The sequence below is a fragment of the Haplochromis burtoni genome, unplaced genomic scaffold (assembly GCF_018398535.1).
Source record: "Haplochromis burtoni strain Fernald_Lab_line unplaced genomic scaffold, NCSU_Asbu1 Contig_35, whole genome shotgun sequence".
NCBI lineage: Eukaryota > Metazoa > Chordata > Actinopteri > Cichliformes > Cichlidae > Haplochromis > Haplochromis burtoni.
This window is the reverse complement of record NW_024582396.1, coordinates 3,072,775-3,088,046: the sequence shown is the minus strand read 5'-3', so window position 1 is coordinate 3,088,046 and position 15,272 is coordinate 3,072,775. Positions and strand designations below refer to the sequence as shown.

The following is a 15,272-nucleotide window of genomic DNA, read 5'->3' as shown; positions in this document are numbered from 1 at the left end:
GTTATGATGAAGCATGTGTGGCCTGGAGGGATCTCAGGGAATTTGATGAGGATGATCGAAACACCAGCTCGTCCTGCCACAGCAGTCCCAGAGAATCACTGTCATGGTGTAGTCAAGCGCCTCTGGCATCCTGTTCCACTCTCCTGGACTTTGCCATGGAGATTAAGCAGGTATCTTCTTATCTCAAAAAGACCTTGTAATGCAAAAATGTAGTTTTTACTCAGCGAGCATATTGACATGCTCGCTGTGGCAGTGTTTTAGCCACCTGCTGCCACCAAAAGGCTGACGGGGTATGCTGTCTCCCAGCATGGGTGGTGTGGGCACCTAAGTTTGTCAATGTGATAACTCGAGAACGAGGAGACACAGGAGCTTCAAACTGATGCCAAAGTGTATCTACTAAAATGCTCAAACGAGTTTGAATCTCAGTGACTTTGACCTCAACGTCAGCGTAAACCGACGTAAAAACCTTGTGAATGTCACAACTTGTAAGTCATAGATGTGTCGATCTTGCGTCATGGGGCTAGAAGAGAAGTCGAGGATTGCCTAGATTTGCCAGATCTAGTGACAAACATCCCTGCAGTCTGTTTATCTGCATTTTATATGAAACTAGGGAAACAACATGGAATTGATTACATTTCATCACGACGCTGAGACATTTCACAGCAGAGTTGGAGTTTGGACATTTATTGTTGCCCGTGACAACAGTTCAAAGCATTGCTAAAGAACTGAGGATCCGTCCACTGGCGCTGTGGACGTCTGTAGCAGACTCCGTCAGTCCAGCAGATACAAAGAGTCAATGAGTTTCATTTAAAACCACAGGAGGAGGCTAATGAGAACACAGCAGTCATTATGGTCCATTTTGAGGAGACCACAGTTCAGTCTGGTCTGTAATGGTAGACCAACAAACAGCTTTTCTCCAGGCACCTCTACAAAACGAGTGCCTGCTTGGCAGACTTTTTATGACTCCACAGGTTAATTGTTTCTGGTTAAATTATGCTTGGATCTGTTGGTATCTGGGCTGACTTTATGTCTTCTAAATACCAGGTTTCTGCATCAGGCTGTTCTAGATCATGGACTTGATTTCAATGATGGATTCACATTTTTTTTACCCAAATCCAGCTACATGTTGGTGTAGGGTCTTAAACATGACCGTTGCTTCGTGTAATCCCTCCCATTCTTCTTTCATTTTCTAATTTCTTTAAGGTCTAATGGCCAACAAGTTCAGAAATGATGTGAAAATTGTACAGAATAAAGATAAAGAGTGTTCAGAAGATTAATTCGTCACCTTCTGAGATCTTTGACAGTGAATTCTGAATCGCAGCGACTAGCCTTCCTCTCTGTGGGCAGACAGAGAGTATATGGAGAAAAACACCCCTCTTCCCCCTGTTTCATCATCCGAGACTAATGGATGTACCAGCAGGACCTTGACTCTAAACTGCAAACAGGATTCTTTGGGTTAGTGTGCCGCCCAAGCCCCACCAGTCGGAGAAGCCATTTGCCCAAATATCTTGGCCTTTCTTACTGCCAGGGTTCAAGAACATTTTGTCACAGTTGATTTTAAGAGATTAGACAGCTTTGCTTCTTTTTCTCTGGTCTTGACTCAGCACCTCATAGAGTATGACCTCCTGCTGTGTTCCCAGATAATACTAATCCTCCGTTTAAGAAAGTTACAGCAGTTTCTGTCATAAAGCTGAAGTCTACATGGAAATACTGATGCCACATCTTAGTTATGTTGAATTATTGTCAGCTGCTAAAATTCTGTTGGACGGAGAGTCAACGCCAGAAGTTTTGGCACCATTTTCCCACCACACCTTTCCGTGTGCCCAGGGGAGCTGGTAAGAATGGCAGCACTTAGACTAGCCCATGACGCCTTTCCAAAGCCCTGTCCTCAGTGAGGTTCATAAAGAGAGAGCCATGAGCTAACACACTGAGTGAAACCTCAGCATTAGATCATTTACATTAAACGCTCCTGTTAACTCGGGGCAAGTCTTAACTTTCGGCTGTGCAATAATTTATTAATTTGCACCGGACTGCTGGATGAAAAATGTCTCTGAATGGATTTAATTTCTTCTTCTCCTGCAGTTGCCAGAATAGCGCGCCACCTGCCCCTGAAGGCTCTGCTCCTTGTATAAGGATACTGTATGTTTACTCACAACTGTGGTTTAGATTTATGAGCAATTATAAAAGAAACGTAGCTTTCAGAACTGCATCAATAACCCCACTGAAAGTACAGGAAAGACACAGTAAATATATCCAATAATGTCACACTGGAAATATTGAATGTACCACTGTGGGTCATAAAAATCACCAAAGTGCCAAAGTGTGAAATAAAAACTTTATGAAAGCCTCTTAAACATTTTGTATTTAACCTAGCTTGACATGTCCGTTGCTTTAGGCCTTCAGTTGTAGATTATGTTGTTCATTAAGATGTGCCAAGGCTAACTCGGAGGATGTTCTGGATCAGAAAAAGGCTGTTTCGGACAGCACGCTGCGGGCGAGCATTAATACTGACAGCCAGCATTAAACAAGGTGGTTTATCCAGAAGATGGTGTGCTATCATCTCACTACACCCTAGCTTGGCTGCATTAGCTAGCTTCACCCTCAGGCAGTAAAAAGGCGCTAAAGTGCTTCAGTCACTTCTTAGAGTCGAGCTCAGACAGGCTGGGGATACTGGAAGCTCAGAGGAGCTGCTGTACTTGAAGCTGGCCACCTTCAGGGGGTGGAGGTGAACACATGCTAACACACATGATCAGTGCAGAGGTTTAGCCTCACTCCACTGATCATGATGTTTGACCAAAAATGGTTATTGAAGTTCCTGCTGCCAGCTATCCCCTTTCACTTGTAACAAATCGGCTCAGTCAGAAGACCCCCAAGTTTTATGAAAACTTCCAGGAGGTAACATGAGCTTCAAACTGGGATGTAATGCTTCCACCGTTGCTCATCAGTAAAGACCAGAACTTTGACATTTGTCACTAAGAGGATTGGGTGCCCTTTTATAAACTCTTTTTGAGACTAGCTTTGAAGTGCTTTAAAGTGACACACCATGTGAAATCTATGCTTTGAATATGAAACATTAATCCCGTGAAGGTTTGAGAGCTGTATGAATGATGTAAGCCTGTAGATTGGGAAAGTAGGTTGTAGTTATTTCCATAGCAAAGTTTCAGTCTATTAAATGTACTGTGCTAAGTCATTAGTGAGATGTGTGGAGGGGAAGTTTCTGGAAGGATTTTACTCCAGTGTAAGCTGACTTTCAAAAGTTATCATGATAACCTTAATGTTGTTCTTGGAACAGACAATAGTAGGCCGAGTAATCAAGTAACTCCATGAAACAAGGAAAAAGGTTTCAGGTTAAAAAAACCTTTCATACAGAATTAAATAAGAAGCTGGCGAGTGAGGAAACACTGGCCTACTGAATGCTGGGACACTTCTGCAGGTTGTATAATGACAGGGTGGCTTAACCAGGCTAGACAAAAGCATAGATAATTAAAAATAGCATGTTAAAAGTATGGCTACTCAGTTGAAAGCTAGCTATAGCTTTCGGTCCCAGTTGAAAGCTAGCTATAGCTTTCGGTCCCAGTTGAAAGCTAGCTATAGCTTGTTAAAAGTATGGCTAATCAGTTGAAAGCTAGCTATAGCTTTCAACAAGGTATGTTTTTGTTTTTAGCTAACCAAACCCTAACCCTATGTGTAGCAGTTGGGTTGCTAGCTAGCAGGATGGACAAACATGACATTTTTGGCCTAAACATGCTGGATAAACAGTTAAATTAGCTAGCTAAAATTATACATAAAAAACTAGAAACAGTTAGCTGTCGATGAAGGGGCTCTCTGCCTGTGTGGCTGGGCTTTCAGAAGCTCTAGTTTTACAGGCAGTACTTACTGGAGTAGTTTTGCCACCAAGCAGCAGAGGTAGAAGTAGCTGCATGTTTCCAGCAGGCAGTGATTTTGGTCAAGTCTATTGAGCTGTTCGATGCTGAGTCGCATCTTGGCAGTTTATAAAGGGACCGAATGAAGGAGCCAAATTAGAGCTGTTACACTTTCAGAACGCTTTATTATCCCAATCAGTAACAAACCACAAAAAAATAACCCTAAAACCAAAATCAAATGTATTTTATGTGCTGAATGCTAAATGCTGTGTAGCTTGAGCTCACTGTTGGCGCTTGAACTAAAGGAAGTTTTAAGGATACTGATCAGACGCTTGTTACAGAAATGTTTCGTGCTGCATTTCAGAGTTTTTGGATACAGCAAGGTATTAACACTGATGATTCTTGGCACTGCTCTTCACTCTTCTTCTCTCTTTAACGACTTTTATAGCTTCACAGAGTTCAGTCTGTGGAATCCCAGCTTTGTGTAGGTACACAGGTTTAACTGAGGACTGGTCTGGGTTTCAGTTGGAAACATTCAGTCACCAACATTTAGCATGTCGACCGGATCAAAAGGATATTTTTGGATGATGATGATGAAAATCTCTGGTAGAAAAGCACTGCCTCAGGCTAATCTCATTTATGAAGCTGCTGCAGTTCACGGTAAAGATAACACTGTGGCTAATTGTGCAGCTGGTTTGAGGCAGCGAGAATTGTTGTTCTCCTATTCTTTGAATCTCTCCTCCTGCTAACTCTGCAGAAAGATAAGCAAGTAGTTCAATGCTGAAAAGCAGCACTGCGTTCCAGTCCTCGCCGCTCTCCAGGGGATCTGTTCCCAATTAGAAGCTGAAGGGAACGAACAAAAATGACAGTCATCTCGTAGGTAACCCCTGCATATCACATTAATAAAAGACCTCCTTGTAGAAGCTGATGAGCGTTCAGCGGTCCAGAAAATGAGAACGTGAGAGGAAAGTGTGAGGTGCTGTTTTTGGAGGAGAATTAGCATGAAACACTCGAGCTTTGAAGCTCCAGCCAAACATCTGCTCCCCTCCTTTGTCTTCCCTCGGTCAGTCTTTGCCCATACCACCCGTTTAATCTCACTTTCCTCCTCCCGCTCTGGCTCTGTTCCTCACCTCTGTCTTCTTTTATCGCTTTTGCTCTTAAGAACTTTGTGTATCTCCTGTTCCTCCAAAGCACCCCCCCCCCAGGCCTGTTTCAGTCACTGATAAGCCGGCTCGTCCCGGTTACTGTTCCACTATGTTCACTGTGACCTCCACTTTCCCTCTGTGGGGAAAAAAAGGCAGTTATTGCCTGCCAAGGTTTGGTGTAGTTAGAAGCTCCAATTAGAGCCCAGCGCTGTAAGAAACGCCAATTACTGCCCCTCTGCTGTCTCCATATTTATGCTTTGTGCTGTGTCTGTGTATAAATGTGGCAGCACAATCTATCTATGTGAATATGTGAATATTAGTCATTAGTTTCTGAACGCTTCATAAATCCCCAGAACAGTTGGGTGTAGTTTGTCAGACAGACGCTCAGGAGTGTGTAAGTGGGCGCAGAAACGAGAGCGCGGCTGCTGCACGGGTTCTATTTTACTGTTTGGGTAAAGAGACGGCACACGCTACAGCTGTCGAGAGGACTCGGGGAGCTCTGGGATTGCTCTGCTCATTGGTGACACAATCCCTGAATCCCTGTACAGTAGGCAGATTTAAGAAGAGGGCGACAGCTCCGTGTCTCTCCAGAAACGAGAAATGAATCTATTTATTGAAGGTGCAAACAAAAGTTCTGACGCATAGAAAGAATAATAACCACCTGCTAGGCCTGGGTTTCCTGCTCTGAGCGTTGCTCGTGCATTTCAGCAGTTTAACTCTGGACTTCACACTCGCTCAGTGTTCGTGGGTAAACCTGCTGAGGATCATCCCTGTTCATGAAAGTCTTTAATGAAAGAACCTGTGCCGTGTCCGAGCCCAAAGGCAGCGCGTCAGGTCAGGAGCACAACCAGGACATGATTAGTCATCGAGTCGGAGGGTCAGACTGTCACACAGAGTTCGACTGAAGCATCCTGAAGAGTCCGACACGCCGACCTCAGCCGTGTTTATTCTGAACTCACAGCACTCATAGCTCACGCCAACACTGTTGCACCCGTGGCTTCATCCTCTTCTTCAAGGTTAAATTCAAGTGAAAATGTCACCACCTGCATCCTTCACGCAGTGACGGAGAAGCAGAAAGCACGTGTCACAATAAACGTTGGATTAATGCTAGAGAAGACGAACAAATTTTGCATTATCGCTTCCACAAGTAGATGTCTGGGGATCATTTTCAGTGGCTGGTCTTGTGCGTTGGCATGAACATCCATGACTTTGTCTCCAAACCAGAAGAAATCGTTCTGACCACTTAGACTCTGGATCCTGCACCGCTGACCTCTCTGAATATTTAACTCGACTTTTCCTGAAAGCTTTCTTTGTACAGCTCTGTGCAGCATCAGGAACGACTTTCAGGAGATAATTTTCCACAGTGTGCATCCTCACCTGAATCCACTTTAGCCCTACTTTGAAGTATTTCCATTCTAAAGTAGCTGCCAGTACTTTACTCTTTAGGTGTCACAGAGGGTGGGATGCTTGGAGGATCCAGGCGACGCCAGCACGGGGACAAAAATCCACTCATCTTGCTGCAAGTGAGCATTTAGCCCTTCTCGAGTGTTTCGGCCCTCCACACACAGACGTGGACAGTTTATTCCACACATATGCTGGGACAAGTTCTAGTTTGCTTTAACTGACTCTGAGAACAGTTTCTCCGTCTGGCTGCTGATCTCTGGTCCAGATCTCCTCCTACGAGACAGATTTTCAGTGAAAACTCTAATCTGTCCACAGGCGGCTCTCACGCGCTCAGGTTTACCGCGATGCCAACTGTCTGTTTTTGTCACAGTCTTTCTCATTTGGTGTCTTATAGTCACATCTGTGTCTCTGTGTTGTTTCCCGTGCTCTGTCTGCAGGCTGTTCAGCACTTTGTGATTGCAGAGGGTGTGTGTGTGTGTGTGTGTGTGTGTGTGTGTGTGTGTGTGTAGCTTTTGTGTGTGAGGTGTGTGTGTGTGTGTGTGTGTGTGTGTGTGTGTGTGTGTGTGTGTGTGAGGTGGGCAGCAGTGTTTCTGGTCCTCATTTATCTGTTTTTACTGTGCCCACTTTCTCCTGAGCTGGATTTATTAGCGAACTGGGCCCTGTCAAAAGCTTGCCTTATGATAGCATGTGTGCACACGATGGAGGCCGGGCCTGCCGCGTGTGTGTTTCTGCCCTTTGAGATGTTTTGTATTGACGTGCATGTGTGAGACGGGCTGAAGACTCTCCCAGCCTGTTCATATCTACGCTGTAGTTTTCATTTTTCTTCGTTTTCTCTTTAAAACCTCGAATAAACGTTCTAACATCAGCTTTGATCAGCGGTGCTGCTAAAGAGTGGTGGCGTCTGGCTTTCTTCACTGGGCCAGTTTTTATTATTTAGCGGTCTGGAGGAAACGCTTCATGCTTTTAATTCCCCACATTTGGCTCCTGCAGTCCTCGTGGTTCTGGCATCAGTCGAGCCTTCCATCGTCTCTGCGGACGGAGATGTGCTGCAGAGATGTTGCAAAGCTCTTGCGTCTTATCTGGCAGGTGTTTGATTAGTTTTAGTGTTCAGCCGCCTGCTTTTTCTGTCTCTGTTCAAACTCCTGCTTCTGTTGGCTTCAGTTACTGGAGGTAAGATACGATATGCGTCAGCTGGGGCGCTCACACATGCCACCGTTGATGGCAAACAGTCACCTCGGTCTCTTCTGCTGGCGTGGGAGATTTATGATTCTGTTTTTCCAGCAGGTACAGGTGGCTCCAATTCTTCTTCAGCTTTTAAAAGTCGCAATGAATCAGCCTATGAAAGGCCTAATGCGTTTCATATGGCCCAAGCTATTCTTTCTGCTAGGTGGACCTTTCACACTGCAGCGAAAGAGAAAATAAAACGCACAACATGACACTAAAATGGACTTTGTTTGAATACATCAAACAAAGAAAGTCATATTTAAATTCAAATTTTAAATCTTAATCGTCCCAGGGTTTTGCAACACTGACCATATATGGTATCAGATTTATTTAATAGGATTACATATGAAAGCGATTGCTCCTCATATCAAGCCCTGTCGACTCCGACCTCTCCCAAAGTCACACTGCACTGCTGTGTGTTTGCAGGAGTCAGAGCATCAACAAACAGCCAGTGTGACTGCGAGGAGGCTCCGGCTGGATGAGCTACACTGGAGCTACTGTGCGTCCCCCCTGCATGTCTGTCGGCCCGCAGGTTGAATCAGCTCCTGTGTTCACCCTGAGACGTGACCTGCTGTGGGGGTGTTTTTATGATGCACGTCAGCTGTCAGAGTCAGGGTGGCTCGGGCATCACGGGGCTTGTATAAGGAGGGATGAGGCCACGCTGATGGTGTAGAGCAGCGGTCCCCAACCTTTTTTGCTCCACTGACCGGTTTAATGTCAGGCAGTGTTTTCACGGACCGCCCCTTAAGGCAGATAAATACAACAAATTAAAATTATGCAACCGAGACAGAAACTGTGGTATTTTGTAAATATAATATAAACATGAAATCAATGTGTAACTGTGTAACTTTATTAGCAGCGTCTTCCTGAAATGCACCAACATCACTGAGTGTAACGTCCTCCTCTTTGGCTCTCTGATCGCTATGGTAACGCGTAAACATTTCTTTCAAAATAAGATGCACGACTACAACACATGACCCGGAGAAACTGAGTTAACGATAAAAACCCTGAAAACCATAAACTTCACACCCGAGCCTCAACTCGCGCGGCCCGGTACGGGTCCGTGGCCCGGGGGTTGGGCACCGCTGGTGTATATTTATCAAAATCGAGCAGGTTGACCTTTAACCTGGACTCATTTCCTGCAAGTCGCTTTGCAACCCACATTAGCTTCTGCTGCTCCTCCATCCATTCATGCTGTTCTGACTTAAACAGCATCATGTCTGCTGCGTTACGTGAGACGATCATTTAAATTCAAAGTGCTGCGCTGGGTATTGATTCTGTCACTGTGCTTCCTGTTGTCTGTATAAAAGAAAAGCTGTGAGTATAATGTGGTCTAATATTAATTTATTTTACTGCTAAAATATGACATAAGGTAACCCAGTAATTTCCAGAAGACTGTATCTTTATCATGACTTAATCCCATTTAGCCTGAAGTAGAGGAAAATGCATTATTTTTGTCATAACTCTACAACTAAGAGTGGATTTTCCCGGCAGTGGCGACGTGTTTTTCCATTAGTCCAAATGATGTGACTGTAGGCTCAGTTTAATCGTTGAAATGATTTGAATTCTAGCTGTGACTATTACTTCCTATCAGAGCTGTGAAGTTGAAACCAATGCTCACTCTCTGTTGCTGCGAACACACTTCTACCACCTACCTCTCATTGCCATTACTGCTACTTTCCCTATGATACAGCTCTATGTTGCGTTCATATTTTCCGCATCATTCATAACATGTATTATTGTGATTGGTGTCGTGCCGGGTAATAAAAAAAGGGCGTGATGAATTGATTCACCCAGGCTTCTCCAACCGCATTAGAGAGCTGAGCCATATGGCTGTAAATACAGGGGAGCAGCGATGACTTAATTGTTGGACTCGTTTGGGAAAAGAAAAAGACAGTTTGTTGCTATTAGCTCCTTTATACCCACTGCTAACCACTGCTTTTACATTATCACTTCCACTGCACGCGCACACTCACATTAGACCAGACAGACCCAGGACGTCCACACTATTGTTGTACTTTCCACAGTAAGGAGTGAAATGCTGTCACGTATGACCTCACTCTTGCCGTCATGTCATCCCTGTATAGGCTGGAAGAATGTGTCACACGTTGGGTTGCAGCCATGCAGCACACTAACGAAGCCACGTCTCCTCGCTTTTAGATGGCTAACGGGGTTTTGTCGATGTCGTCACTACAGCCTGACGACAGCCTTTGCTTACAGACGCATGCTAGCTGTCAGACTGTGATCTATGTAAATGGATTGGGTTCTTTTGGTTTTGGTCGCCGCCCAATGTGTCATGTGTTTCTGCAATTGTGTCAAGTCAGCTCAGCGAGCGCTGTAGCAGCGTAACGTAGACGTGACCACAAACTTCTCATTCGTCAGTAGCAATCAAGACATGATCTCTGCTGTGCAGCCACAGGGTGTGGGTGAAGAGGGGAACGCCACGGTGATGTTACGCCATGATTTAGGCCATTTGTGAGTGGAAGCCTTTCAAGCCTCAGAAGGAAAGCGAGTTAAACGTAGATAATCAAGTTTCTGACCTCGTTCTTGGAGGGGGCTGTCCTCCTGTGCAGATGGACCAACCAGGGTCTGTAAGTTTGTGACGTTTCTGCTGTGGCTTTAAGTGAAGTTGGGTAAATGTGGTGAACTTCACGGAGGCATTGGTGATGAATTGTGTTGGCTTTTGTTGTTTACCACATATGTGCACGCCCACAAAGGCCTGATTGGCACAAAATTTGGCACCAATGTTCCCAGTTCACAAACGGTGAATCCAGTAACTTCTGATTTATCAGGACCAAAAGCAGCTTTTTGTTTCACCTGAAATATTTCACAAAGTCTTCCAAATATAAATTGGAAAACCTCAAAAACTTTCCCAGTGAAATCCTGTCCAGCGTTTGTTTGTAAACACCAAAACGGAGCGAAGGCTACAAGCTAGCTCGTGGCAGTCTGCTCGAGCGGCATCGTAGACGCTAACAAGCCACGAAGAAAGTAAAGTTCCTCTGGCACCGGTGCTCAACACGAAAGTAACAGCTCATCTCATACAAAGCTTGACTTTTCTATCACACAGTGAACCTGTGATCCAAGTTTACCTCACAGGGTTAAAGCCTCCTCTGGGGGATCGTCACCGGGTTTAAACTCCTGTTTACTGTTGGAAATCTTGCTTTTCAAATCAAACCTGGAGGTGAAAGAGAAGCTAAACAGCAGCTGCAGGAACAAAGGGGACCTCGGGAGGTGCACACCGCGGTGTCCTAGCTCATAACCCAGGAACTCTGACTGTGCTGTACAGTATGAAACATTGTGTAAGACCTCAAGATGTTTGTCATTGTTTGTGTGGTTGAATCATCAGTTGGAGGAACCAGCATGGACCAAACATGGACTACAGGCGACAGCAGCACAGCATGTTTGACTGTGAGTCAGTGAAGGGTAGCAGTGTCTTTAAAAGCCCAACACGTCCTGGCAGGTTGATCTTCAGCAGCATCACCGAGTGCTGTTTTAAACCACCGGTGATGAGTTCCTCCTCGCCCCAGCACTCCCAGCACTCCCAGCACTTCTGTGTCTTTCAGTGTCTGGTTTAGTAATGAACACCACTTTCCAGGAAGGTGAAACTCTGAGCTGCCACGAGCTCCCTTTAGATGTCCCTTTGACACTCACACAGACAGGAGCAGCCTATTAGACGTGCTGTTCTCCCACGCCTACGTGGGCTGTATCCAGTAACGTCTCTTTTTTGGTGCAAATTGCCCCGAGCTGGTGTGCTCACCGACAGGCTTAACTGACAGCACTAATGTGTTCTCCTCAGGTTGGTGGTTCGTCAGCACAGCGGAGGAGCAGGGCTGGGTCCCGGCCACATACCTCGACTCGCAAAATGGAACCAGAGACGATTTGGATCTGGGAACATCCAGGACCGTCGAAGGTTAGTGCTGACACAAACACGGCGTTGTTACATTCATAAAACACTGACAGACATAAACGTCAGTCTGCGTGTGCAGGGGGCAGCCCATCCTTTCTAGTTTCCTTCTGTGTTCTTTCTCATCACATCATTCACAAGTTAGTGCTGAACACACAAACACATTTCCAGTCACACATTGGGAACCTTGGAGACCACAGTGGCGGCAGCAGCACGGTGAAATGGTACCAGACTGCAGCCAACGGGGTTGCAATATTTTGGCACCACAGAAAATTCCTTCCAGCTCTCCCGGGACGCCACGGCTCTCGTTTTGTTGCGACCCTTTCCTCCTGAATGTTTAGTCTGCCTGCTGGGACGGCGCATTTCCTCACTGTGTCATCCCCCCCCCGCCCCTCTCTGAGATCTGGAGCGTGCAAACGCACAGACGCATGCGTGCAGTTTATTTGCAGATGCATGTAGCAGTTTATGGGATGTAGAATCCCGCTGGATCCTCCTGCAAACACTTTTCCGTCTCTGTTGCGACACATGCTGGGCTCCATGCTTCAGTGGGCAAACAAACACAAACAGCTCAGTTGCTGTTACTCGCTGCTCCTTTTGAGGAGGTGGCAGCGCCCGTAACAAAGATTTAGTGTTGTTTTGTTACATTGTGACGTGCTGGAGTGTTTGCTGCCTGTTGATTGGATGCATGTGTTGTTAATGGTGTTTCTGTTTGTTTTTGAGTTGTGCTCAGAACTTGTTTGACATCTGCTGCAGATTCCCGAACACCAACACCCAGCTCTCGGGAATACGTTAGGCTTATTATATCTTTGTAGCTTTGCCCGTTGATTCTGACGTCTCTGATTTATTCAGCTGAACTGAATGGATGTTGCGTCACTGAATGAAACGGCACGCACGAGGCTCGTGCTCTGACTTCGTGCAGGTTGACCGCTGCGCTCTTTTCATTGACCTCGCTAAATTTACTACTGCACACTTTCAGTTGAGAAAACTGGAGCTAGAATTTGAACAAAAACAGGAAGAGAGGGCGAAGCATCTGAATGATCTGGTCACCTGTTTATCTGCTGGAACCTCAGCTAGAAACAGCTCCGCTCACATTCACGGTAGCTCGACCATCATCATCATCATCATTATTGTTTGTTCGTTGTGTTGTTTTTATCGTTGGTCATTTTTATTTCCTTTGGTTTTAATGTGACCTCTGAAACATCTCGATTGGCTTCCTTGGATGCCGGACAGCAGCAGGTGTTGGTTGGTAAAGCCTCTAAAAGCCCTTAGAGGAGGCCTGTGTGTGTGTGTGTTACATTTTCTGTCATATACAGCGTACTTTGACAAACAGATCAATGATGTCATCACAGCTCGTTTCTTTCATTTCCAGCTGCTCACGAAAGTGAAGCTATTCCTTGAGAGAGCTGTCCATGCCTTCGTTTCATCTTCACTCTGGTGTCAGTCTGTCATCAGTGAGCCGACTGCAGCAGGTCAAAGCGCTGCAGCACTGTTACTAACCAGCACTCGAAAGCGAGACCACATATTTGCCATACTAGCATCGTTACTGTCACTTTTCGAATTGACTTTTGTCCGGCATTGCACGAGTTCGCAGCCTCACACCTCTCTGATCTTTTGAATTGGTACACTCCTTCGAGGTCAGTGAGGTCTGCAGACCGAACGCTCCGAGCTGTCCCGAGGTCCTTTGCTGTGACTGCTCCTAAACCGGGAACTTCCCCTCCACAACATTTGAAAACCCAATTTTATTCTATTTTTAAACCAGAATCAGTTCAGACTAATTTTATTTGTGTTATTTCTCATTTTATGTTTCTTTTCTGTCTTTTAATCTCATTCGATTATTTTAGAGGTGCAACACTGTGAGCCCAAAGCTTCAGGCTGCAGTTCTTTCCTTTACTTGTGCCTCGATATGATGCCAGTCAGAGCAGATCTATCAATACAGCCACGTATCTCAGGCACGTAGAAAGTTGTTTAAAGCCTTTTGTGGTTCCAGAGTAAGTGACTGAACACCAGGTAGAGGAACCGGATTACAGGAGCAACGTTGCGTAAGAATACTCTGTTAAAAAGCCTCAAATAAACCAGAGTTGGCATCAGCTGGCATCTCAGGCTGACATTAACTGCACAAAGCTCACAGCTACACATGCACTCTCTTCCCCCTCATCCTCGGTCAGTCCCATTTTCCCGTTAGGCCTGGTGTCTTTGTGTTTGCACACATTGTCACTTCTCATTCCTGATCTCTCCCTTCCTGCTTCCCATCGTCTCTTACGTCTCATTATCTCCGCGTGGTCGGTAACCTAATTCCACTGACAGCTCAGCTCGCTAGGGAGGAACCGACAGGCGTGCCCAGCCCTGCTGAAATTACCTCCAAATAACATTTCCCTGTGTCCCTTCCTTTAAGCCAATATATCAATTAAGAGGTCAACGGGAGCGGGATGGCGCTCGGTGGGATGGAAGGAGCGCCGGAAAGGAATCAAAAGGGACAGCGAGTGACAAGGAGCAGAGTCAGAGGAGCGATGGAGAGATGAGCGAGGACAGAAGACGGAGAAGAAATGAAATTACTGCAGGCAAAAGAAAGACGGAGGACAACTGCTGTTTCCCTCCATCCTTCCCGTCATTAATATTTTTCCCTCAGGAGGCAGCAGAACAGGAAACCGGCTCACGATGTTTGATCGCTGCTTCGTCGTACAAGCTTCGAGGTTAAGAGTTCGACACACGGCAGCCGCATAATGTGTCGAGGCCCTCGGAGATCCTGGAGCTGTGTCTGTGATTGGTGTTCTCGTGTGTGCGATAACCGCAGACGGTATAATAACCATGAACGTAACCACGGTGACGTCCTTATCGGCTTTTGAAGCGTCAGTGTTAGCAGGATTAAACGTGGTGTGCATCTGCACCGCCGCAGGTCACACTGGACGTCAGAAGCACTTCAGTGAACTTGTTTCAGATTTGAGCCTCTGATAGCTGCGCCGTGTAGCTTGGTATGGATCCTGCAGGAAATCGAGCCGGTGCTATTTTAAGCGATGTGGAGCAGAGCTTCTGGGATGCTCCTAAAATAAGCTGCATTGTGTTTGTTGGAACAGCAAGCAGGAGCTTATTAGCTCTGACGATGACATCGGAGCCTGAACGCGACACCGCTGTGTTCCCGGCTTTGCTGATTTGTTAAGGCGGACGTGTCCACATTTGGAAGAGTGCTAAATTATCAGCTGGTGCTAACAAACAGCATGTAGCGTGCTGGTCACACTGGTCCCTGATAATCAGTGTGGAGGGGTTTGTAGCTTACACGCTGGTTCCTCCAGCCATGCCATGGTCTGCTGTTCCAGGCAAAATACAATAACTGTCCTCTTAAGTCCGACACAGTCAGTTTGCACCAAGCAGTCCACCTGCTCCCCTCATTTCGTTTCCGTGGTACTGCAGAGGATTTGATGGCTGAAATGACTCGTCCCGCTTCGTTTCTCACCCAGTCTTTAAAACTCACAGACACACTTCCTGTAAGAGAAGCAGTTTGAACGTGTTCATGACGACTAACAGCTCATTTTGCTAAAACGTGCTTCTTACACTAACTCGTCTGTTTTGTCTTTTGGTTGCTGCTCCGCCCCCCCTCCCCCTCATCAGTTACTAAGAGACGCAAAGCCCACCTGAAGAGGCTGGACCGCCGCTGGACCCTCGGCGGTATAGTTAACCGCCAGCAGAGCAGAGGTGAACATGAAAACACAAACACACGAACGCACAAGGAATCACACG

At 46.0% G+C, this 15,272-nt stretch overlaps 1 protein-coding gene across 9 annotated transcripts in view; it reads left to right on the top strand.

Moving 5' to 3' along the window:
- The window catches only part of sh3pxd2aa (SH3 and PX domains 2Aa), a 99,512-nt gene that overhangs the window by 65,406 nt on the left and 18,834 nt on the right, over positions 1–15,272 (top strand). For 7 of the 9 annotated variants that reach the window (XM_014332669.2, XM_014332668.2, XM_014332667.2 and 4 more), the window contains 2 exons: positions 11,433–11,546; positions 15,144–15,227. In XM_014332669.2, coding sequence (XP_014188155.1) covers positions 11,433–11,546; positions 15,144–15,227 — 198 coding nt within the window. The remainder of the gene's footprint in view (positions 1–11,432; positions 11,547–15,143; positions 15,228–15,272) is intronic. The other 2 variants (XM_042219635.1, XM_042219630.1) reach the window with 1 other exon arrangement.